The sequence below is a fragment of the Electrona antarctica genome (genome assembly GCF_951216825.1).
Source record: "Electrona antarctica genome assembly, chromosome: 4".
NCBI classification, from domain to species: Eukaryota; Metazoa; Chordata; class Actinopteri; order Myctophiformes; family Myctophidae; genus Electrona; species Electrona antarctica.
Window position 1 is genome coordinate 25,114,553 of NC_136809.1, and position 27,237 is coordinate 25,141,789.

At 40.9% G+C, this 27,237-nt stretch overlaps 2 protein-coding genes across 7 annotated transcripts in view; one reads left to right on the top strand and one right to left on the bottom strand.

Moving 5' to 3' along the window:
• Nucleotides 1–1,872: 1,872 nt before the first annotated feature.
• il15 (interleukin 15) lies at nucleotides 1,873–21,305 on the top strand. 2 transcript variants are annotated; one of them, XM_079500224.1, is made up of 6 exons: nucleotides 1,873–2,066; nucleotides 12,297–12,384; nucleotides 14,256–14,334; nucleotides 14,870–14,920; nucleotides 17,279–17,449; nucleotides 19,033–21,305. In XM_079500224.1, exons 2-6 carry the CDS (start codon nucleotides 12,317–12,319, stop codon nucleotides 19,144–19,146), a joined length of 483 nt encoding a protein of 160 aa, XP_079356350.1. In that variant the 5' UTR covers nucleotides 1,873–2,066; nucleotides 12,297–12,316; the 3' UTR covers nucleotides 19,147–21,305. The 2 variants fall into 2 exon arrangements, with proteins under 2 accessions (XP_079356350.1, XP_079356351.1); XM_079500225.1 differs by having other exon boundaries at nucleotides 1,873–2,060.
• A 205-nt stretch (nucleotides 21,306–21,510) lies between these two features.
• inpp4b (inositol polyphosphate-4-phosphatase type II B) overlaps nucleotides 21,511–27,237 on the bottom strand; it is a gene marked incomplete at its 3' end in the record, with an annotated part of 210,789 nt that continues 205,062 nt past the window's right edge. For 4 of the 5 annotated variants that reach the window (XM_079499418.1, XM_079499420.1, XM_079499421.1 and 1 more), the window contains one exon: nucleotides 25,572–25,749. In XM_079499418.1, coding sequence (XP_079355544.1) covers nucleotides 25,572–25,749 — 178 coding nt within the window. Of the gene's footprint in view, nucleotides 23,692–25,571; nucleotides 25,750–27,237 lie in introns of those variants that run through there. The other variant, XM_079499419.1, reaches the window with a different exon arrangement.

Sequence of the window (27,237 nt, forward strand, 5' to 3'; positions counted from 1 at the left end):
AAGAGCATCAAATAAAACCAAACAAATATTCACTAGTCGGAATAAACACACCATTGGGAAGTTTAAGGGATTTATTGACAGTGAGGAAATGGAGGGATGGAGGAAGGATGAATGAATGCAGATGTGTAGGTTCCGGGGGGGTCGCCGACCCTGGAGTCTTTGGGGAGGAGGTCGTATGGCACTAGTCGTGTGGCGTTCGTCGTAAGGCGTTCGTCTTACGGTGCGCATGGACGAAATCCCCCAGCAGGAACCTGAGAAGGAGAGGAGAGAGTTTTGTTTTTAATCGTTTGATCCACTTTTGGCAAGGTGAATGTAGTGGTTCTAGTGCCGGAAAAGCTCCTTTGGGGGGAGCGGGGAGAGAAGCTGCTGTGGAGGTGAAGGGGTGGGGGTGGGTTGCGAGAAGCCTGTGGGAAGGCGGCTAGTGTGCGACGCAGCGAGGCGGGCGGAAACATGGAGGATTCTGGGTGGTACTGGGCAGGTATAAATGGGGACAGGTAGATTGACGTGGAGGGCGGAGAGTGGCATGAAGGCAGGGCCAATGTGCGTTTCTCCGCCTCCTGAACATCTCTTGTTCCAACTCCATAAATGGAGAAGTTATGTTGAATGCAATGTTGGTTGTTGAGCAATGCCTCTTATATTAATGTGTTTCTTTTTGTGTGTCTGTGTCTGTGCACCTCCAGTGGGCTGGGTTACATACTGGGTTCCAGCGCCAAGGAAGCAGCAGGGGACTGGCATTGGGCTCTCAGGGTAAGAACATCACTATCATCACTCACATGGTGCACTATAGGTCTATAGGAATACACCCAAAATGTGTACAGTATATACTGTATAAAGTAAAATCCTGAGTGTTAATTTAAGTCTACAAATGTAACCATTTGGTAAAACAGAGAGGTAGGTTTCATTTGGACGTTCTGTGCCCTGAAGCAACAGGATCAATGTCAGTCTTATTGAAAGAAGAAGAATTCAGTGCTTCCTCAACCTTCCTATATAGCGCCTTTAAGGTCTCTCTGCAAAGTAGCAGAGGATTGGGGGTAGGGTATAAATGTAGCCGGGCACAAAGAGCAGGGCCGGATCTAAAAAAAAAAAAAAAGTTTTTTTTTTTTTTTTTTTTTTGCTCCACATAAAATTTCCCTGAAATAAATGGTGTCTGGGGGGGGTAGGCGACCGGAAATAGGCTAATATAACGGCATAAAACTGCCCCAAAACGGCTCCAAAACCGCAAAAAATTTGCGCGCGTGTGAAGGGGGGGCCCTTCGAGCTTCAGTGCCCAGGGGCCCTCAGAGGTGTTAATCCGGCCCTGGGTACACACAAAGCTGGGCATAGGAGGGGCTCAAAAAGCTATCATATAGAGAGTCAAAATCAGCTGGAAATATTTTTATTTTGATGCGCAATGGTGACATGGCACACTGACTGTAGGCTATAGAAATAAAAACATACACATTTTGACAATTCATGTCAAAATGGTTTACACTGGCTTGCCATCCAGACACAAAACATATCCTATCTTAGGGATATATTTTATTGTTTAAAAGTGTCGGACACGTTGTAATCGCGCTCACAGAGACGAGACACGTGACAGACGTCATATTATACCCAAAGCCAGGCATAGAGTAAAACAGTTACGACCACTCCGTTCACTTCATGGGGCCAGTCCAGTGGCGGCTCTCTACATAGACTTCTATTGGCGAATAGGGACACCGGAAGTTTACGGAATGCATAGGGAGTCTATGGGCTCGCGTGAGTTTTCTGCCCCCTCAATGTCACAACTGTCTCTATAGCTCTGATAATAGTGCAGCATGAAAGGGCGTGTGCGTCGTGCGACACGAAGTTGTGGACAAACTAGAAAAAGCACCACTAAGCGTTGGTGTCGATTTGGACATGAATGAGAGGTGACGTTAAAAGTAGAATATAAAAATGTGACCTTGTTGGATTTTATCCTTTTGCGTCTTGCTGCTCTAGAAGTAACCCCCGCTCTGCGCGTATGTCAGACGTAGGCTACTGACGGGGCTTGTTGTAGGAGTCCTGTTCTGTTAAGGCTCTGTTGTGACCAAGGGCGAAAAGTACCGGTAAGTGATGTTTCTTTTACATCTTTGGAAGTTGAATAATTAATTATAATTCCGTACTTCCAAACTAAGCTGTTGATCACTCGTTTCAATTCCCTCTTCTAAAATGAGGACATGACAATTTACCAACGGCCAATCAATTGGGTCAATGTACACGGGAAATGAGGCTGCTCATAATTATTATTGTCCGGAACAGATCCGAATTTTGTACCTTTTATACACCTATTATACAGTAATTACACCCTATTAGTATTTACTTAAATAACTAAATCTACCGCCGTTTGGCACCGATATTGCGTGTTGTAAATACCCCCCTTTTTTTAATCAGTCAGTTTATGCATGTCAAACTTAAAGCCTGCGTAGTTTTCTAACAAGAACACAAGCTGGTCAGACGTACCAGGCGCGTAACAGATACATACAGGCGCAACAATAATACATTTTAAGCACCAACACGAATAATTCAATCCAATAGAGGTATGCGCATGCTTAAAGTGAATGGCACATCGAGTGGCAAAGCAACATGCAAAGTGAGTTTAACATTGTTTAATGCAATCAGATATGACTTTTCTGTGTGGATGGGCTGTCGAGGCCAGAAAGTAGTTTTTTGCCACTCAGTAGGCTAGGCGTTCCTGCATAACTTCTTGGTTTGATGATGATGTCACGCGCATAGTATTACGAACTGTTGAACTCAGCTACCTGCGGTAGGCTGCGGTAGGTTTTCAGATCAGCCGCTGCTCGCTTCGCCAGGCCTGCTGTCGGACAGGGTCCACAGGGAGGTGATAGGCTACATGCAGTGGTTTCTCAGCTCACAAAAACAACACCGTAAAGTTAAGCCCAAAAACACCCTGGGTGCAATAAGGGTATTTGCAGGCCTATTTGTAAAATAAACAATAATCCAGTCTGATTAGCTTTATTATATTATAACTATAATATATTATTAAGATTCAGTGGGAACTGCATGGGAAGTTGGGAACCCATCCCACAGGCCATAGTCTACTTTCATTTTCAGTTAGAGGGAGCCCCCAGCCCAGACATTTTTGAGTCCAGAACCAACAATGTGGAGCATGCGTTCATGTGAGAGACACACAGAGAGAGAGGGGGGGGGGGGGGAGAATACCACACTATTACTTGAGAGAGAGAGAGAGTGTTGTCTGCTGTGTGTAAAGTAAAACAACGCTATGGTAACACAGAATACGAGACATCTCACCCCGGTGAGTTGTCTTCACTTTTTGACATGTCGGGGTGAGTTGTCCGGACAGCTCACCCCGGACAGCTCACCCCGGAAAGTGAAGACAGCTCACCCCGGAAAGTGAAGACATCTCACCCCGGTGAGATGTCTTTACTTTCCGGGGTGAGCTGTCTTCACTTTCTGACATTGCGGGGTGAGTTGTCTGTACTTTCCGTGGCACCCATTACAGTAGGCATAATTCAATTTCGGATCTAACTATCGGTTCCTACAGACGTGCGCAGTCACGGCTAATTATTTATTTATTTAACAGTAAAATCCGGTGAAACACTTGTAAGGAGTAGAGCGTCTCTCTCTCTCTCTCTCTCTCTCTATGCAGCATTGAGGGGGGGGGGGGGGGGGGGGGGTCGTTTGTGGATAATGTTTGCGCTTCAAAGGCAGAGTCTGACGGCTGTACAAAGTTGCTAATTAGACGCACAACGGACGCATGATCAATCAATCACAGTTCTAATAGGCCTATACTGACTGAATTACATCTGAATAGGATCAGGATCAGTCCTAAGGGAGCCAATATAGCAAAAAACACTTTTACTTTTACTGGCTCCTGGAGCAAGTCTAACCCACACTATACTCTACCTACCAGCTAAAGAACCTAAAACATAAACACTCCATGTGACAAGCCCCATTAGCAAACCTCTCTCTGTGTCGGTCAGTCAGGACTGCAGTCACTCCCCCCTATCATACGCCGCAGTCTGAAAACCCCACCTCTTCAGGCTCCACCACCTCATTTACAGTCAACCTCTATCCTCCAGGAATATACTATACAACCCCTAATGGCCCTCGACTCCGTCTGGCACTATTATCTTTGTGTCTTCACTTCTTGCTTGTGGGCTATTTAACCCATTATTCAATCCGTGAAAGCATCCGTGTCATTCTAGATTTTAGCTATATATCGTTGCTGTTGGGCACAAATCTTGCATCTTTTAATTATCTTTTTTTTTTTTTTTTTTAATGCCCTACTGGGCCTACTTCATCATACAAGAGTGTTGCACCAAAGTAGTGAAAATAGCTGATCTACAAGCTCACAATGCTCACAATTGTGAACTTTTAGATTGTCTATTTTCATTCTTTTTTAAATGTTTTCAAAATGATGATAAAAAATGGAACGGTTTTGGACATGCAAGGTTTCCACACAGACAATATAACAGTTGCCAACTGTTAGGATTTAGAAGGCATTTTCAGAATCAGCTTACTGTACATTATATACACAGGTGCTAGGTATGCTATGCACACACACACACACACACACACACACACACACAGAATACGAGACATCTCACCCCGGTGAGTTGTCTTCACTTTTTGACATGTCGGGGTGAGATGTCCGGACAGCTCACCCCGGACAGCTCACCCCGGACAGCTCACCCCGGAAAGTGAAGACAGCTCACCCCGGAAAGTGAAGACATCTCACCCCGGTGAGACATCTCACCCCGGTGAGATGTCTTTACTTTCCGGGGTGAGCTGTCTTCACTTTCTGACATTGCGGGGTGAGTTGTCTGTACTTTCCGTGGCACCCATTACAGTAGGCATAATTCAATTTCGGATCTAACTATCGGTTCCTACAGACGTGCGCAGTCACGGCTAATTATTTATTTATTTAACAGTAAAATCCGGTGAAACACTTGTAAGGAGTAGAGCGTCTCTCTCTCTCTCTCTCTCTCTCTCTCTATGCAGCATTGAGGGGGGGGGGGGGGTCGTTTGTGGATAATGTTTGCGCTTCAAAGGCAGAGTCTGACGGCTGTACAAAGTTGCTAATTAGACGCACAACGGACGCATGATCAATCAATCACAGTTCTAATAGGCCTATACTGACTGAAAGCAGACCAAGGCTACACAGGGCAATCTGGCCCAGTTGTGGAAGGACTGGAAAGGAACGATCTGACCATCATGGACATGCTAACTCTCGCTTCTGAAGTGAATGCCCCAATGCACTGCACAACTTTTGACCAAAATGGGACAGCACACTGCACACTGCACTGCACACAGCACAACTTTTTTCTTTCTTTTTGTAGATATGACAACTTTTTAGTGCACAACTTTTGACCAAAATGGGACAGCACACTGCACACTGCACTGCACAACTTTTTTCTTTCTTTTTGTAGATACTGTATGACAACTTTTTAGTGTTTTTGTAGCAAACTGATGTTTTCTTTTTTTTTTTATGACAACTTTTTACTATATTTTTTAGTTTACATTTTTTCTATACTTAACTTTTTTCTATATTTTTTTGTACAAACTGATGTTTTTCTAAACTTTTGATGTTTACCTTTTTTTTATATTTTTTGTACAAACTGCTGTTTGAACTTTGTTTACAATGTTTCTATATTTAAATAAACTACATTACATTTGACCGTACATTTGACTCTTGTGTTATATTCTTGTGAAATATTCAGTAAAGTATAGCTCAAAGGCTACATATTCAGTCAGACTTTTGGTGAGTTGTCCTGACAACTCACCCCTAAACGTGAAGACATCTCACCCCGAAAGTGGCCAAAAGTGAAGACATCTCACCCCGGAAAGTGAAGACATCTCACCCCTAAAAAAGCAGGGGTGAGATGTCTTCACGTTTAGGGGTGAGTTGTCTGGACAACTCACCAAAAGTGGCTTTAGGGGTGAGTTGTCTTGTTACCCACACACACACACACACACACACACACACACACACACACACACACACACACACACACACACACACACACACACACACACACACACACACACACACACACAAGCCTTGAATTCATGGTGATCTTTTGTTTAAAGACATTTTCAACAATTTAAGATCTCCATTTTGGCAGAAATATGCTTGGAAGATGGAAACAATGTTGCACATTCATCTAATCATATGGGTAGGCTACTGGGTAGCCTACATACAAACAATAATGTTTGTATTTGTAAGGTTTATTATGCATTTGACCGTGACATACTTAAAGGCGAATTCGACATTTTACTGTGTCATAAATATATTTACATCTGTAGCCTGTAGTTTCTATATTTAAATAAACTACATTACATTTGACCGTACATTTAACTCTTGTGTTATATTCTTGTAAGTATAGCTCAAAGGCTACATATTCAGTCAGACTTTTGGTGAGTTGTCCTGACAACTCACCCCTAAACGTGAAGACATCTCACCCCGAAAGTGGCCAAAAGTGAAGACATCTCACCCCGGAAAGTGAAGACATCTCACCCCTAAAAAAGCAGGGGTGAGATGTCTTCACGTTTAGGGGTGAGTTGTCTGGACAACTCACCAAAAGTGGCTTTAGGGGTGAGTTGTCTTGTTACCGTAACACACAGCTCGTTAACACAGCTCGTTAAAAGAACGGGGCGGTAACAAGACAACTCACCCCTAAAGCCACTTTTGGTGAGTTGTCCAGACAACTCACCCCTAAACGTGAAGACATCTCACCCCTGCTTTTTTAGGGGTGAGATGTCTTCACTTTCCGGGGTGAGATGTCTTCACTTTTGGCCACTTTCGGGGTGAGATGTCTTCACGTTTAGCCGGTTTAGGGGTGAGTTGTCAGGACAACTCACCAAAAGTCTGACTGAATATGTAGCCTTTGAGCTATACTTACAAGAATATAACACAAGAGTTAAATGTACGGTCAAATGTAATGTAGTTTATTTAAATATAGAAACTACAGGCTACAGATGTAAATATATTTATGACACAGTAAAATGTCGAATTCGCCTTTAAGTATGTCACGGTCAAATGCATAATAAACCTTACAAATACAAACATTATTGTTTGTATGTAGGCTACCCAGTAGCCTACCCATATGATTAGATGAATGTGCAACATTGTTTCCATCTTCCAAGCATATTCCTGCCAAAATGGAGATCTTAAATTGTTGAAAATGTCTTTAAACAAAAGATCACCATGAATGCAAGGCTTGTGTGTGTGTGTGTGTGTGTGTGTGTGTGTGTGTGTGTGTGTGTGTGTGTGTGTGTGTGTGTGTGTGTGTGTGGGTAACAAGACAACTCACCCCTAAAGCCACTTTTGGTGAGTTGTCCAGACAACTCACCCCTAAACGTGAAGACATCTCACCCCTGCTTTTTTAGGGGTGAGATGTCTTCACTTTCTGGGGTGAGATGTCTTCACTTTTGGCCACTTTCGGGGTGAGATGTCTTCACGTTTAGGGGTGAGTTGTCAGGACAACTCACCAAAAGTCTGACTGAATATGTAGCCTTTGAGCTATACTTTACTGAATATTTCACAAGAATATAACACAAGAGTCAAATGTACGGTCAAATGTAATGTAGTTTATTTAAATATAGAAACATTGTAAACAAAGTTCAAACAGCAGTTTGTACAAAAAATATAAAAAAAAGGTAAACATCAAAAGTTTAGAAAAACATCAGTTTGTACAAAAAAATATAGAAAAAAGTTAAGTATAGAAAAAATGTAAACTAAAAAATATAGTAAAAAGTTGTCATAAAAAAAAAAGAAAACATCAGTTTGCTACAAAAACACTAAAAAGTTGTCATACAGTATCTACAAAAAGAAAGAAAAAAGTTGTGCAGTGCAGTGTGCAGTGTGCTGTCCCATTTTGGTCAAAAGTTGTGCAGTGCATTGGGGCATTCACTTCAGAAGCGAGAGTTAGCATGTCCATGATGGTCAGATCGTTCCTTTCCAGTCCTTCCACAACTGGGCCAGATTGCCCTGTGTAGCCTTGGTCTGCTTTCAGTCAGTATAGGCCTATTAGAACTGTGATTGATTGATCATGCGTCCGTTGTGCGTCTAATTAGCAACTTTGTACAGCCGTCAGACTCTGCCTTTGAAGCGCAAACATTATCCACAAACGACCCCCCCCCCCCCCTCAATGCTGCATAGAGAGAGAGAGAGAGAGAGAGAGAGACGCTCTACTCCTTACAAGTGTTTCACCGGATTTTACTGTTAAATAAATAAATAATTAGCCGTGACTGCGCACGTCTGTAGGAACCGATAGTTAGATCCGAAATTGAATTATGCCTACTGTAATGGGTGCCACGGAAAGTACAGACAACTCACCCCGCAATGTCAGAAAGTGAAGACAGCTCACCCCGGAAAGTAAAGACATCTCACCGGGGTGAGATGTCTTCACTTTCCGGGGTGAGCTGTCTTCACTTTCCGGGGTGAGCTGTCCGGGGTGAGCTGTCCGGACATCTCACCCCGACATGTCAAAAAGTGAAGACAACTCACCGGGGTGAGATGTCTCGTATTCCGCGATGCATGTTGGCAATGTTTATGTGATACTCTCACAAAGTGTGAAATAGCTTTTATTTTCTTTGCAAATGTAAATGCATTTTGGTTAAAAGTATTGTCTAGTACGTTTATTATTTTTATTATTCAAATGGTCACAAACCAAAAGATATCAGTAGTATATTACTGCAGTTCACTAGATTGAGGAGCGGAACCTTTCTGTCGCGGTAGTTGTTTCCTGACGCTCCTTCTTTTTTTTTTTTGTCATCAAAGTTTTTTAATGATTTTACAATAAAGCATACAAAATACACATGACTTACACAAAAGAAAGAGACAAGAAAAACACACAAAAAACAAAAAACAAAACTAGCAGTCAAAAAAGAAAAACCCCAATGGACAACACCCCTCCACATTCTGTTGTTGACAATAGTGATTATATCCGTAATGTATCACCAATTACAAATTGTTAATGCAACAATCCTTTAATATACAAATAAAAGTAGTCCCATATTTCATGGAACTTCCCTTTGACATTGTTCCTCCTGGCAATTGAGTATTCGAAGGATGCAGTTTCCGTCATAAGTTGAGTCCACCTCCTGACGCTCCTTCTTAAGGTTAGGGTACTGGCACTGCCCCCTTCCCCCTCAGAGGAAAAATGGAAGCGAAAGAGAACAGTTCTGTCTTCTCATTTCTGTGACTGTTCACACTGTTTTTCAGGTTAGTACAACGTGAAAACAATATTAACTTATCCCTTAAGGTTCGAGTGTTTATGTGGAGATACTGTGAGACTTTTGAGGAAGAATTTGAGTACTTTAGAGTGAGTTTAAAGACGGTGAAAACTCCGCGGTTTTGGAGGGCTGTTGTAGCATGCTGTTGCATAATGGCGTCGCCCGGTTGTTACATAACCACTGTGAAGATGGCGTCTGCCTCGTGTACTGAACACAGAAAGATGTTTGTTTATAATTATCCACGACATTATTAATACTGGTTACCTGATTACTTGACAGAAAAGCCGTTTTAACAGCGATGTATTCATTAATGCATGTTTTAATACGATCGTATCGAAATCTACCGTCCGTTAGCTTTGTTATGCTTCTGACACAATGGGCGCGGCCATTTTGAAAATGCGCGCGCATCCACTAACATTGCCGGCTCTGTTTTCAAACGGCTTTATCTCACAGAAGCGACATTGCAGAGGACGCTTTGTCCCAGACAAGCGTTTTCAACGGCCTGTAGCAGGCGCTGTGATACTCGCGGTCCACTTTTTCCACCACCGACCGAGAGAACGAGCACCAGCTTCGTCAACACACACGGAATGGTTTCATAGTAAAATGCGATACGGATATTTGGCTCTTCAAAGTAAGTGTCACGCGTGATTAAACCATGGCAATACGCAATCGAGGGATTAATTAATGGCGGCAGTTATTGTGTTAAGTGAAGAACAGTTATGTGCATTTATACTACTTTTATATTTCTACTATTTACATTATTGTTATTACTGGGTTTATTGCAAAAGTGCCTTTAGTGAGGTTATTGTGATTGGAGTATTTGAATATGCTCACTTTTCTTATTATTAATATTCCCTACTTGATGTCAGTATGTTTTGAAAAGACAACAGTTGAGCTTAAAGCTAAACAAAATGAATGTATATTCATTTTGCACTATGGTTGTGATGATTAAGAATTATGGCACAATTGCACAGCCAACCCTTTGCACCATATAATGGCAGCTAAATGGAACCAGTATCAGTACTGAAGAGATGCACTTGGATGTATTTATGTGATAACTTTGAGATTGATGAAGCTAAAGAGTTTTATTGCAAATGTTGAAAATGGAAAGATGTATTTTTATGGGACAACAGGACACACAACAACATTACATACTCACCTGTTTAACACATTTAAGGACAATACACATTCATTCACCTACACAGAGACATGCCATACCTACCTGGAACACACACACACGCTACCTGAAAGGAACAATAAATGTACACACACATATTCCATACTCACCTTGAACCTAGCATAGGATTTTGGAAAGAGACATTGCAGTATTGGGAAATGTTTTATTGATTGTTATAATTGATTGATTGTATTGTGAATAAACGAAGAGGAAAAATGGAAGCGAAAGAGAACAGTTCTGTCTTCTCATTTCTGTGACTGTTCACACTGTTTTTCAGACCAATATTCATCAATACTGTAAATGTGGTACCCGGCCTGGCTTGGGACCCGTTACATTTACAACTTACTAGATGAGTGGCGTTGTGCACGACGCACGTGGACATATTATATCCTTTATGGAAGAAGGGAGATGGGGAAACACCAACTGATCATCAGGCAACTGCGAACATGTGTTCTCTCTGCAGTAGAGGTTTTATGTTGCAGGCTAGTTTGTTGTGTTAGCCACCTAATTAATATAGCCGAGCTTGACTCTCATTGACTGTCGCCGTCGGTCGGAGATATTAAATAATAAAATGACCGAGGTGGTGGTTTGACAGACAGATGGAGCAGCAGGTAGGAAACGGGTCGCCGATCTACTCACAGACGCGAATGTATAACGTGTGTGAGATATATGAGAGAGAGAGACAGAGAGAGGGAGAGAATAGTTATATATCCATAATATAGCGCGAGGGAGAGAGAGTCACACTCAGGCGACAGTGAGATGAATGCGCCAGTGAAACGTTAGTCCATTATTTATTTTATCCCCTTTATTCTGACCTTGTTTATGGTGAGAAGCCTACTTGTTGTATTTCACACAAATGGTTCAATGCCTTGTTCAAGGGCACTTCAGCGGTGGACGGCTGATTCGAACTAGGAACCTTCCGGTATCAAGACCGCGCCGCTATCCGTTCGGCCACCGCTGCACAACAGTAGGCTACTCAAGTAGGCTTAATAAATCCCATTTTGGCGAACTGAAGAGCTCTAGCACCGTGCACTAAACACTCAAACACCAACTTTATACACTTGATGCAGATCTAATATGTAGTAGGGCTTGTAGGCCATCACAATCACAATGGCGCCGGTAGGCGTGACAGCCTACCGTGACGTCAGCCTTGCATCTCCTATTCCCCCACACGGTAAAGGTGGTTGCACAATGCACACTGGATGCGTTTTTCGGAAAACCGATGGAGAAACCCCGCTAAAGATCCGAAAAACGCGCTATATGTGCAGGGACCTTAACTTCTCAACCGCTTCGGACGCCGGTCGGCTTGCCGGCACCCTGGGCACGTTCCTGTGAGTCTGGAAGTTCCGGGGACTCCCACACAGAGTCTGTTGCACCACTTAGTTCACACGGGTGTGATTTTCCCATATTGGAGAGTAGGCCTATGTGTCTATAGTAGACCTACTGGAAATTTTCCAAATGATGTAAACTTCACTTCATTTTTATTTTCGGATATTAGACAACATAAAAAGTGTAATACATTTGATTAGTTCCCACTTCCCAGCAATTCACATATGATGCTAAAAAATACTGCAGCATTGAAAAAGGGATAGGGATGCACTAGCTTTGTCGGGCCCTACCCCTGGGATTTACATTACATTTTTGAGGGGCGCCCCTCCTATGCCCTGCATGGCTTTCCGTTTCGGACACGGGGCGGTTCACCGGAACCGACCCGGCACCCTGGGTGCAATCCTATGGGTCTGCAAACATCACGCAAATCGATACACTGTACACATCATCTCTATAATCATAACATAATAATGTTAGATTTTTTTAGTGATTTATTATAGTGTTATACTATTACATAATGATAATTAAAATAATACAAATTCTTGACAGTTTTCTCTTTTAATTTGTCTAGAAAGACGTGCAATTCCATCTATGGAACCCAATGACCATTGTAGAGTGTGTCACAGAACTGAGGTGTTGCTTTGTGTCCTAATTCTGAGGTAAGCCTATGCATGAACCACTGCATATTTACAGTGCTATAACCAATGTTTTTACAGTGAGGTTACAGGGATAGACTGTGGAGGACTTTAAGTACTTAGGGTCAACATTTCAGAGCAATGGAGAGTGTGGAAAAGAGGTGAAGAATTAGTGCAAGCAGGTTGGAATGGGTGGAAAAAAGTTGTATGGTTTAGAGACAGTCGAGTCGCACTGAGGAAAAGACAGGAAGCAGAGCTGGAGGTAGCAGAGACTAAAATGTTGAGGTTCTCTCTGGGAGTAACAAGGATGGATATAGGATCAGGAACGAGTACATCAGAGGGACAGCGCATGTCAGATGTTTTGGACATAAAGCCAGAGAGGCCAGACTGAGATGGTTTCGACACATACAAAGGAGGGATAGTGAGTATATCGGTAGAAGGGTGTTGAGGTTGGAACTACCAGGCAGGAAGCCTAGAGCCAAAGAGAAGATTTATGGATGTAGTCAAAGAGGACATGAAGTTAGTTGGTGTGAGAGAAGAGGAGGCAGAGGACAGGGTGAGATGGAGGCAGATGATTCGCTGTGGCGACCCCTGAAGGGAAAAGCCAAAAGGAAAAGAGAAGAGGAGAAATTGTAAATTGTAAATTGAAAAGAAGATATTCAGTTTGTCAGACATTTGTGTGAATTTGCTTGTATGTGCCTGCAAATTTCTTCCCTTAACTGAGTGTGTGTGAGCGAAACAGGGCAAAGGAAAACGCTAGCATAATTGGTGGCATTTTGTGTAAAACAGACCTCCATATATATATATATATATATATATATATATATATATATATATATATATATATATTTACGCCCCCAGGATAGGGGAATATAAGGGGTAATACAAAAAGTGGGACTCCCCTCTTTCCAGCTCTCAAGGGCCTTTTTATTAAAAAGCCAGTGACTTCAGGGTGGGTGTTAAGTAGAAATAATAAACCTACATAAGAACCTGAAAAATTACCTATCAAATCAAAAGAAACCAAATTACAAATCACTAAAATAATACAATAAAAAACACAGGAGAAACTCAGATCAAAATATAAATACTACCCACCCATACAGAACCTACGGCTGATAAAATCAACAATAACATTCTACATGGTGTACTGAAGTTACTACAGGTGGGCTGGTATCGGTCAATGTCTATCTGTCTGTCTGTCTGTTCATGCCAGCCTGCCTGCCTGCTTGCCTGTCTGTCTTACTTACACCATCGGCAGCACATAAGGCATAAGACATTGGTCAAACAAAACGTCATAAAACGTCAGGAAACTAAAACTATCAGTCATTTAGTGTCAGTACAGTAGTACTGACTCAGTACTTAGTATAAAGCATGGAAGGTTCACTAGAGCAGTGGTTCTCAAACCTTTTCATGTCAAGGACCCCCAAAATGATACTCATTCGCCTGCAGACCCCCCATTTGAAAGTATGCAAAGGACAAGGATAAGAGAAGATTTTACGGCTCTAGCAGTGATTTTCAACCATTTTCATTTCAAGGGCCCCTATTTAAAGGTATTTCTATCTCAGGGACCCCAATTTATACTGTAAAATCTTTTGTATGCTCTCTCAGTTACAGACCCATAAGGGTCCATTTGGTTCCATTTGTACACTCTGGACCCATAAGAGTCCATTTGGTTCCTAACTATCATTTAGCTGGGGACCCCCTGGAACTCCCTCAAAGACCCCTAGGGGTCCCCGGACCCCACTTTGGGAACCACTGCACTAGAGGCCATAGAATTGTGATCATCTGCCAGCAGCCAGACGTTTCATCCCGTGTGTATCGTCCCTGTCCACAGCTAATCCAAATACTTTATGATTTCACATTGAAAGCATTCTTCATTCATTCTTCTTTTGTAGCTTTCTGGATACATGTATTGGTGCTGTTGATACTGCAGCCGTTCAGGTCTGTTTGGAGAAAATGAGACCTATTTTTCAGGTGAGAGGTTTAAAATATAACCATGCTCCTGTCCTTATTTACCGTGAAAATGTGGTTTAAAGTAGGACTGGACAATATTATGTCGATATTGAAATATGAAACTACATTTTTTCCGGGATTTCGAATGTTGTGATCTGGCTGTTGTTGTCGGTTGTCGGTTCCTGCTTTTTAAGGCTGAGTTTGGCCTGGGAAGTTTCACCTAGACTGGCAAGTCTAAAATATAATTTGTTCCAGTGTTTGAGCTATCTCAGCCACAACCAGCATGCAGTATATAGCCTATATTAATCAAATGCACTGTCACTGGACCTATACTGGGACCTAAGATGTGCATATCTGACTTGTGTGTGTGTGTGTGTGTGTGTGTGTGTGTGTGCGTGTGCGTGTGCGTGCGTTCTAGCAGACGAGGGACCATGCGTGCGTGCAGCCGTGCACCTATTTTCCAATGTTTATTCTTGTTTACGACTATATTTGGAAACTAGACTAATACAAAAACTCTGACGTAATAAATTGTGCTGTTTCCTTTCTCTTGTTCCAGAAATCTGATGCTTTGCTGTATGCTCCTTCGATTGAGAAAGGAGAAATTGGGGTAAGTTGGCTCAGTTCACGTTCGCTCACATTTTAATTTTAAATAAGGGGGAAAAACACATTTAACACCAACATTTTTAAAGCAAAAAACCATGTCGATGGTGTTTCTGGAGCTCAGTGTTGTTACCAGTGGTTGCTGGTAAGAAAGATTATTGTCTCCACCAGGCCGAAGGCATGGGGAGAGAGTATGTTTTGCACTCCGTCCGTGTGTGTGTGTGTGTCTGTCCGTCCTTCCTTCCGTCCGTCTGTGTACAGCTAATCTCCGGCACCGTTAACCCGGTCGATGCCAAACTTTGCACACACACTCCCTGGATGCCAACGATGAACCTCTGCCCCACATTTTCCAGAACGGCCTGTTATAGCGCCACCATGAGGCAGCTTTTCACATTTTTTACCTAAAACTGCACCGATCTGCGTGAAACGTTGCATGCACACTCCCTAGAGGCCAAGGACAAACCGTTGACCTAAATTTTCCGCATCTGCCTTTTATAGCGCCACCAGGAGGCCGACTTTTGTAAAACACATTTTTTGATATTACTCCTCCAGATTCTGTCCAAAAATCTCACAAATCGTTACACAGTATCTCTATGGTCATGTGCTCAAGTCGGATCTGTCCGATATTTCATATTCCATCCTAATTGGCTATAATTGGCTTTCACAGTTTGCAAGATTGCCCCGTTTTCAACAAAAGCCTCAAATCATGAACGCAGCATGCAATTTACGTGAAATCTTTCACACATTTTCTTACTAGGCTGAGGAATATATCCCACCCTTTTCACATTGGCCTGTTATAGCGCCACCAACAGGTTGATTTTTGCAAAACACCTTTTTGGAACAAAATGCCTCAAAAACATGTTTATATTAATCCTAAAAAGTTTGCCAAACATCTCACACAGTCCTATCCTCCTGGTGGAGACCTGTGCCCAGAAGGGCACTTTTTCTAGTTAGTGTGGTTGCCCTAAAGGGGCAACCAGACTATTGTAATTGTAACACTTTATTATTTTTCCATTTACTGGAGTAACCCTAAACTTTGTATCACTACTCCTCCTACAGTTTTGACTGTACGCACTTGAGCCATATGTGAAATTGACCGGAAAAATCGGGAATCGTGTGCTTGCTCATTGCTAAGAGAAATATTGTATAGTTTAATTGATATTAATTTGTTTGTGCATTAAATTTCCCCATTGACATGAATGGGAAAATGCAAAAACTCACGTTCATGTATTTTTTCCTCGGAGACCGTAAGCGATATAGTTACAAAACTTGGAGGGATAATTCGTAATACTTACTAAAATTAATTAACTTATAATTATATCGGTCGGCCTCATGGTGGCGCTATAACAGCCCACTTTACGTTTTGGCTTATAACTCTTGAACCGTAGGTCGTAAAATCTAAATTATTTTTGCCCTGGATTCCTTGGGCCATGACGCATCTCCCCATATAGGCCACGCCCATTTGCGTCAGGATAGATTTTCCACCATTTTGAATTTTCTTCAAAACACACTTTAATTTTCGGATTCTACAGATTATGTCCGAATCTCACATAAATCGGTACACATGATCTCTGGACCTATCGGACCGCGTTTAATTTTTTTTCAGATTTTTTGAAATTTTTTTGTCTGTATCGTTCGGCCTTAATCGTCGTCCGAAGTTAGCGGGAGGGGCCTATTTTACAAAAAATGCCTAAAATCACGAACGGAATGTCCAATCCATCCCAAATTTGAATCAGATGTCGTGGGGGGTTTAATCAACCAAAAGCCAAAAGCGATTATATTTTCATCCATAGGGGGCGCCGCAAATGCGAAAAATTTAACCGTTTCTTGCAGAAAAATGATTTTTGGGGGGATAAATCCCCTCCGAATTACTTACGCATGACCGCAGGGGTGAGCCATTGTAATTGGCTGGCAATATCAGTGGGAGGGGCATATGTAAGCCACTGCGGCAACCACACTTTGCAATTTTTTTAAATTGCGACATTTCTAGTTGATCACTGCCACCATTAGCATACCTTTTTCACAGAGAAAGCTTTAGGCATTTTCCTTGTTTTGTTTTGTAACAGATCAACAGAGAACACGTCTTTATTCACCAATACAAATTACAAATGGTGACACAAAGTGCTTTCTAGTTGCAAACCTATTTCAAGGCCTCTGTATTGATTACAGGTCTAAATCAATTCTTTGTTGTAATCTTTCCAACATGGTGGCATATCACTCATTCACTCAATCACAATACAATAACTACATTTACATGAAAGTGAATTTCTCTAGTACTAGACCTGCTTAAAGCTTTATCAGTGAGGTGTATTTGCATTAATTATTTGTCCAATCTAAGATATGCTGTTTTTGTTTCTTTTTTTAGGAAAACTGTAAAACAGTGTCCCTGAAATGCTATCTCTTGGAACTGAATGTCATCTTCCTTGAAGAAGGCATATGGGAAAGACCAGAAGCACATTTAGCACAATGCATCCGTCATTTCAACGTCAGCTTTTCAGAAAGTCTCATGAAGTCTTCTTCTCAAGCTAGTTCTTCTGTAAGTTCTGTTTGACAAGTTTTTACCTCAAAGTAAAATGTTAAGCATTTGATTAAGAAATGATTCTTATACAGTAGGTTGCAGAATCTTGCTATCTAAGTTCTGATAGCTGATAGAGTGGTCCAGTGCGAATATTTCACATCTAACTATTAATTTGGTAATGCCTCAGGTTGATGCTTTTATTCCTGGTGAAAAATCGACCTCTGTTCTTAAAGAAATTACTTTGTCACCTCGTATGTTGTAGTATTCACGTCCTGTGTGGATGTGCTCATGATACAGACATTTAAATTAATATGAATGAATTGCATGAAATAAACACTGGGGGCTCCATCTTGCGGCAGGGGCCCTTTTTCCTTCATTTGGGGATTTAGTATTGTGGCCCCGTAAAATTTGTTATCTTGTGCCACAGCCTAAGTCCCTAAAACACCTCCATTACCCCTTACATTATGCATAGGTGTGGTTTGGGTGTTACAATGATTAAACCAATCACTGTGCCACCTGCCATTGCATTTAAGAGATCCATTATCCATTTAACATTATGCCCAGCGATTTACACTATGGCCCATGGCCATGGAAGAGCGACACACGTTGCTGCCTTGAAATATAGCCTATTTATATTTTTACAGAGGCCGGGTTGTTTTGTGTCCAGTAGCTCCAACACAGCCTCACTCGTGCAAATCTAATAACTTATTTTACTAGACAATTAAACACAATAAGCACAAGGAATTGACACTGCAGATTATAGTAAAATTCCAATCACAGATATTTGTGGAGAATTAAGACAGAACGAGACCTCTGAGCTGTGAATGTTCAGGTCTCACTGTCTCAGAGTCAGGAGCGCATTCTTTTATCAAACAGAATCCGCATTATGGGTGGTTTGAACTTTCCATTGTCCTAAACCTGTGTGCATGAGATAGCAAATATAGGAACGCCTACAGACACACCTCCACCCGCAAATATAGGAGTCGGCAAAATAAATAGTGGGTTGTGTGGCCGCAAGATAACGTTTACGCATAGTGGAAGCTCCTAAATGTGTAATTCACAGAAAATGTTTATTACTTGAGGATAAAGCATGGCATAAGATGGAGCCCAGTGTGTAAGAACCTTAAAGCTTATATAAAACCTGCACCTTTCACTGATCATAATCACTTCATGACCAGTTCAGTATTGAACGTATGTAAAAAAAATACTGGGTTCATAGTTCGTACAAATGAAGCCTGGGAATGAATGAAATACTGCAAGCTGCTTAAGTTGTTTTGATTTGTTATATTAAACTGGTTAGACACCATCACACAAAACTTAGCCTAATCTTATCTGTAGTAATATCTAAAGAGATAGTGAATTACTTTATTAAAACTATAAGATGCTAGGCAAATTCTCAATATACAGAATTGACAGTTTCAAAACATTGAAAACCTACAGTATACAAATCCTGGAAATATTGTTGAGACATTCACAGAAACATAGTGGCATTATTTATTTAAAGGCTTTCAATTTGAAAGTTAAAACAAAACATTTTTGACTATGATGCAACACGTTGTTTTACTGCATTTTTTAATTTTAATTTTGTTTTTTACTTTTAGGACAGCTGTCCACCATGTGAAGCACAGACTCTTAAAAATGCAACCATTTTCCTGGAAAGAATGTTCTCCCTTTTACAGAGAATGTATGCTGAACCTGTAAAAAGGAACCTGTAATACAGTGTAAATAAGATAAGTGTGTATGTAATTGTATGCTTGTACAAAAATATTCCTTTTGTTTTTTCATGTACACACTGTAGCATGAATAGGGCGTAGGAATCATTGGGAAATTTGAGTGGCTAAAATCACGAGTGACACGAAATTTGGGTCATGCAACATTCAATCAGTCCCAAATTGGTATTGCTTGTTGAGGGGAATCTATAGAGTTTGTAGGACAAATGGTGCAACTTGTCACATTTTTGGAGTTGCGCTGTGTAGAATCTACACAGCACAACTCCAAAAACGTGACAAGTTGAACGATTTGTCGTACAAACTCTATTCCCCACCAGTATCTGCCTTGTGTCCTGGCCGCTGCACCCCATGGCTGACGGCCCTGGATTGATTGCATGGTGGGTCCAGCCTGGTGGAGATCTGCGCTCAGAGGAGTGCACTTTTTTTTATAATGGAAGTCAATGAGGCTGTGATTGAACTAAACAATGTCCAAATGTGAAGTATAATAGGTCATAGATATGTCAAACGATGTCACAGGCAGGTCACATGAAGTACGAGATCCTCTTTGGATCCTTGCCTTAGCGATGTGGATCCAGAGATCCACATCAATCTGGAGGTGTTTCACCTGGAGAGTGTAACACTATAGTACCTCCAATTTCCCCTCCCAATTGTACAGGCATCACGACCAACCCGCAGGCGTTGCTAGTGCAGCGGAAAGGACACAATCCCCTTCCAGTTGTCCAGATGTGAACACTGCTAATTGTGTTTGTTGCAGAGCCCGGCCAAGCTGGAGGCACCTCTACAGGGAAGCAAACGGCCTCTGCGGTGGTACGGTAGGTGAGTGATTTACCTCTATGCCACCCAGATGTCCTATGCCATCCTAATTTGACCTTGTTGTCAAATTACCATGACCTCTTCATGCATTAAATGGACTATATAGATTTGATACTACGGGTGATGTGGATGCTATGTGTTTTTGTGCACAACAAACCGTATAGGTTTATAGTTTTATATTTGCCATTTTCTACTGTATTGATGTACATAACTCCTCAGGTCAAGTTTAGATTTTAGATTTTATTTTGATTTGATTATGTATTTAATCAGTTACGTATGTCCTGTGGGTCATGGCCTGCCTTTTCAATGTACTCTTAGCATTATTATACTTTAGTATTTAATATGTCTTATCAGTTATGTCCTGCAGGTCATGGCCTATCTTTTCAGTTGACTCTTAACATTGTACTTGCTACTGTACTTTAAGTATGTGACTAAGAAGATATTTGTACTGGAGCACATGGACAGGTAAAGCCTTACAAACGGACATTTCAATTATTACATCTTCATCAAAGTCAAAAGAAACAGAAGGCAATGTTTATATTTATTGGCTGCTGATAATCACCTTCCATCCTATGTCTGTAATCCACCAATAATCACCATGGCATAAATTGACACACAACAGTGCAGCCACATAGAAAACAGTATACACTCTAAAGGCCAATTCACGCCTCCAGCGCAGTGACTTCTGTCTGTCCTTTTGACTCTAATGAAGTAATAATTACGTAATAATCAAAATTCTCGTCTTTAAGGCATTAAATGTCTGCGTTCGAGTACATTTGTCTTAATGCCTTATTATTGGTATACTATGGCCTCTCTGTTAGAACTGGGCACGTAGAGATAATGTTTCCTATCTATATGTGACTGTATATTGTACACAATACTATATCAATGCCTGTGATTGGCTTCCATTCAGCCACAGGAAGCATTAATGAGGTCAGCCACTGAAGTTGGATCATTAGGATCGCATTTACCATTCCAAATCATGCCAAAGGTTATTTCAGGGCTTTGTGCTGGCCAAACTAGTGCCACAACCTCGGAATTGCAGCTGTAGCGTTAAAGATGGAGTGCCGTGATTTTTGTATTGTTTCCAATTTTTCATGGTTTATGCGATGACGGTACTTCATTAGGCCCCTTGGTGTGGTTGTTGTGTGCAATGATGTCTTCCCTTTGTATTTAGGGTTTCTTCCTGGAGGCTGAAACCTTGACAGTCAAACGTGCCAATGAAAAAGACAGTGATATAGTGACATCACAATATCATCCCCTCCCCTCCCCTAACCCCTCCCCCTTTATCATACAACAACAGCTGTGGGTGAGGCTTCAGTTCAGGTGGATCACCACCCATCACCACCCACCAGGCAGACCAGACATACTTGGTGGGTGTGTACACATAAAAACAACATTTTAACAAATACTGACTGTACACTTTTTTGGAAAAATAAATAAAAAATAAATCTTCCTTCTTATACCTGTTGATCATGGTTTAGGGTGGAAAATAATCACGGCACTCCATCTTTAAAATGTCCATTCACTGGAAACACGAATTATAAAGGGTGTCCACTGACTTTTGATCATATACTATGTACATTATATCAGGGATGGGCAACTTTGAAGATGGAGAAGGCCACTATAGTTCCACACTCACTCCAGAGGGCCACATGCATACTGTCGTGGCAAAACTAGCAGATATATAAGCTCAAACTCCTTGAAACTCCTAGAAATCGGTACACATTATCTCTGGAGTCATGTGATCAGATTTTCAGATTCCATTCCAATTCCAAAATGTTTGGGCCCTGGTTATGCATTAGGCCAGGGTTTCTCAACATTTTTGGCCGGGGACCCCCGGAAATGCATTGGCCATGTCTTGTGACATTTTTTGTTTGTTTACCATATCTTCATTTTATTATACCAGATTACTTACAATTTTAACATGTATCCCATGAAGAGAAATAACTACATCAAAAATGAACCTGAGAATGGTATGGTCAAATGTACACAATAACTAATTCATACAACAAACAGATGAATCTGACAAGGATACAAATGTAACTACGGTATATGCTGAAATCTCACTTCAGCTTGTTACAATACCTCAGATAAATTGAAAATAGAAATTGTTGTTTTCGAGCAGAAACCTTATTTTAACCATTATAAAATGTAAATAATAATAATAAAAGGAATGGTTTTGAACGTACAAGGTTGCCACCCAACGGCAACATAATGCTATGAATATGATAATTCTGCAAGTATTTGCATTTTGCACCAATGTGAAACATCTTTTATTTCATTTTACTTAAAATAGACACTAAATGTGCAATATACAATAAAAAATAAACATGGATTTGCATCTAAGGCATTGCTCTTAGAATATAAAAGAATTATATAATATAAAAATAAATAATGAAATTCAGTATAACAGTAAGAAAAGATGGTCTGAATATTCTTTGCTCTGATGTACAAATGTATTTCCAAGCTATTGTGGTTTAATTGGTCTGTACCACAGGGGAATAAATATAACTCAAATGTCAACATGAAAGAGTGGACAATTTTAAAATAAAAAGATGGAAAGGTGATGATCCAAATAAGCCTCACATTGGTTGAATCTGAACTCGGTTCTAACTGGTACTAGTCCCAACATATTATATGGCATGCAGTGGAACAAGTAAATTATAGCAACAGCTGCTCTAGGCTGGACACATTCATCACAGTCTCTGTTTAGACATCTCCCGTGTTATTCATTTCTTTGGGAGTGGAAGATTTATGGCGATGAATTCTAAAAAGAGTAGATAATTTACTTTGATGACCGGTGGAGTCTCCAGTAGGAGACTCAACAAGTCTCCAGTAGGAGACTCAACAAGTCTCCATTGAGTCTCTGCCGGTCAACAAATTATTGGTTTAGTAATGCAACAAAAGAATATCTGAACTACTCCTTTAAACTGTTGCATTGCCAGATGATTGGAACTAACGATTGCCCAGGGAGGTTCTTTGAGACACTACATTGTTCCCTTTGCATTCTACTTATGTTACTATTTACCTTGATATGTTTGTTAACCAGGGTGCATGTTTACTCTCACAAGCCTCTCTAAACATTTTGATTGATTCTGCAATACAGATTGTTTTTTGTTTCAACCCAGTTTTAACAATGAAAGTTGTGAAATTTCCCTCGGTCTACAGTAGTTGAGCAAAGCGTTTTACGGAGACTGCCTTGTGAGTCTAATCAAGCTGGGAGTACACTACACTGTGCCATCATAATGCTTTAAATTATAGGATTAAACAATGGAAGGTGCTTTGACTTTTACAAGTTATGCATTTGGCAAATAGTTTTTGGTAGAACCTCCACCACACACAGTTACAGAGCAACAAAACACACAAGTGACAACCAATATAAAAAAGAACCCCCGCCCCAAAAAACTAAAAACAAACAAACAAAAAAAACATGCACTCGTCAAATCTTTGCAAACACTGTTCATCAATCTTGAACAATGTACATATTTTTATCGTTACAATTGTTATTATTTGATATTACAATTGTTATTTGCTGTTCAATCATTATTTGGTGCAGCCGCTGTTGATGTGTGCTTACTTCCTCAAGAGTCTACTTTGCCGTAAGTTCCCTCTGGTGGTCGGTAGCACTTGGGAAAGGCCATCAGCTGCAGAATGTTGAAGGCATATTTCCTGCACCTTATGTTCTTTTGAACATTTTCAATCCGACATCCTTCTCTGATGATCAAATAAGGAGGGTTGAAGAGAAATGAGGGAACAAGAGGAGGGGGAAACAAACAGGCAGACAAACAAAAAGCAAACATGAGACATTTGTCTAAATTGTCCAAATGATGAATGCAGACCTCGAAAAGGGGCGTTTCACTTATAATACAGATAAGAATTAATTTTCTTAGATGGTTTAAATGTTTTTACAAAAAACATAGACACAGATGGTACATCTATTCTACACAGTTATTAGTTATTACTAATATGTTTTACATTTTGCAAGCAAGCTTAACGAATCCCTTTGGTTTTACAGTGAAGTGCCCCTTTAGGAAGTGGATGTAATGGTGCGGAACAAAAAAATGAGGGGAGAAAATGGAGTTGATATAACTCATTCTTTCTCTGTTCATCTGTGGATTGCTGTATATTCATCTAAGTCAAGATTATATTAAACAATTAAGGCTGGTCTGCTTTACCTTCCTAGCAGTATGGAGAGAGACAGTATAGAGTGAAGGTTGAGAGGTTGACATATGTACAATGCTGGATTCAAGCTAGGTCTGTACCTACAGGGTGTGATGCATATACCAACAGACAGAGACACCAAGATGACCAAGTTGCATTTCATATGTCTGGTATTTTATAATAAGGCAACTGTAACATGTGGTGTACTGAATGGTTGGCTGTGCACTGTTATTGTTTTAAATTCTGTTTCTATTTGTCTTATCTGAGGTAATGTTTTACCCTGGTTGACCCTAATGCACACCAGCCAAGTTCCTCTTGGTTAGTACTCATTCCAGTTTATTTCACCACCCTTACTTTTCGCAGATGAAAGAAAAAGCATGAACGTATGCTAGTTGTAGCCAAGTTGCTAATATTAAGGCAACCGCCACTGATCCCCAATTAGCAATACATAATTATCAGGGTAAAAAGAACAACCTACAGGTGATATTCCAAAGTTGAAGAAGTGGAATGGATAGGGATAAAAAACCATGAACATCACTCTCTCACTGCCTGGAACCATCTGTGTGCTCTGTAAAGTCCGAATAGGAAATGCACAGAACCATTATCTCTCTTTGTCACTTAAATATGCACAAATACTCAATATCTCATTCCCTCTGGAAGGTTGTTATATCAGATGCCTAAAGCTTGATTTATGCTTAATTCCATGCTGGTGTCCTGCACCAAACATAGCAGATCTACAAGTTCACAGTGCAGAGTTGTAGATAGCATATCTTCGGAGTGCGACGTAGCATGCAACCAACTATAAATCGGGCATGAAGTTGATGTTGGCCCAGTATCAAGTTCTAGATAAATAAAGCTTCCATCTCTCTTTGAAAGCATTATGCTTTCAAAAAGAAATGAGCCTTAACGATGGTTTCCTGTCAGACACTTAATCCTCCCAAATATTGCATGTGACCACACAGCAGTATATGTAGCCTTTGTTGGCCATTGAGCACTGTCCTACCATGTATTATTAGTTAAATGTGTTGTGACGAATTTACCAGTATGCATATTTCGGAGCTATCGGACATTATTTGCACTTGTTACATGGGATAGTTAATGTTACTACACATTATCTACCATTATTGATCAAATAAAAATCATGTACCGCTTGCACATCTTCTGAAAAAAATGATTTACATGGACCATGTACATCAGCTATGTACCATGTAGTATATCAGCCATGTACCATGTACATCAGCCAAGTACCAAGTACATAAGCCAAGTACAACCATGTACCACTCCCCCACAAACAGAAAAGCTTTATGTTGCAGAGCTCTTTTGAAAAAGTTTCTCACCCAATGCCATATCCAGTTACAGCTCAAGAAGGAAACAGAATAATCACCCAAGAAAATGAGGGAGGATCTCTGTCTATATATGGCATTATCAGCAATTTATTGATATTTTGCAAGCAGAAAAACAAGACTTAAAATGAGCCACACGACCAGTAGGTGGGAGCTAACGAGCAGCAGGGCTATGGGGTAAAAGTGTCGTGACGTTGGCTTGTCCCCTGCCACGGTGCACGCCTCGGGGTCGTCCCACTGTCCGGTGACATCTGCCTGGCTCGGCCGACTGCGGTGGCGCCCCCCCCCCCCACAGTGGAGTGACGTGGAAGGACACCACAAGAACAGAGACAGAATAGAGACACTGCTGGGTTAGTAACGCTACATTGTAGGAGGTAGCTGTCAGAAGTGGGACTCGTTTGGGCACCGGACTGCAGGGTTCGATTTGTGGACGAAGCAAAGCAAAAAACTGAGAGGGGGGGGGGTGGCACTTCAACCGTTCTTTGTATGACAACTATAAAAATAGGCTTTCTACATCTGTGGCTATTATAGAAACGTGTATATATATTTATTTATTTATTATTTTTTTATCGATAAAAATTGTGATATTATCAAACATAAATATCAGTAGACGGTCTATATTTCCCAAAGAAAATGCATTTATTTAATTCAGTCTCTCTAGAAGCAGCGATAAAACATGCCCCACCGACCATAATGACGAGTGGCAGATATCAAAAGCAGGGGCATGGATTTCCCCCCCCCCCCCCCCCCCCCCCAAGCAAATCGAACCCTGCTGGACCGAGTCTGTAAAGGGGCATTTCACCACAAACTAAAACAGTGATGATTTGCTGTAGAATACAGAATACAGATGGTAGGTGTTTAGCTTGAGGTCACCATGGGGGTGAGTCTGTCATAAAACAGAGGCACATGTTTGTTCTGTTAAATATAGCCTAGTGTGGCTTATGTCCTCATACCACTAGTCAAATACAGGATTCAAGTTACTAAGTTGATTATGTATAGTATAGTAGTGGGGTTTATAGGAACTTAAACCTAAATAGAATTTCAGCCATATATCTTATCTAATGATCTCTAGGCTGTTCTCTCGTGGACAGTCAATTATACTGAGAGCTGGGCTCAAATAAAAATCCATTGCATTGTGCATTATGGGTGAAATTCCCCCTTTAAGAGCCTGTTTAGAAGCTTAGGTAAAAGCAGGTGCACCAAGGAGTCCACTTAGACCCTGCTTTAGTGCAGGTTAAACCTCTAAAGACGAGCAGACGAGTGTTACAGACGAGCAGCAGGCAAAGATGGACAGACAGACAGGACTAGTGAACAGTTGGGTGGCGAGTGGTGAAATAGCCTTACAAACTGGTAATATGGTGCGGGTAAAATGAGCCGTCTGGGTAAAGGATGATGGCCAAAAGGTAGGCCTACAGTTTTAATATGCACAATGCAGATGTTTCTTTTTTTTTTCATTCCATCCTATGCATTCTGCAAATTCTTCGCCAAGAATGTGTCAGAAAACTCGCATTCAATACAATGTATTTTCCTTTTCCACTATTTTAGATATACTGTATTCTGTGATGTCAAAAAAGAATTGTAACACTAGTAGTAACAGTAGTAAAAGCTCAGTGATGTGCCTTAGCGAGGTTATATCATTGGAATCACATGTGGTTTTACAGGGCTTTGTACTGTGGCGCCTACGTGCTATAAAGTATTGTTTATCTTGTGGATTACAAATCAACTCCTGTTCATGTTGTTTCCATACAGAGCATCA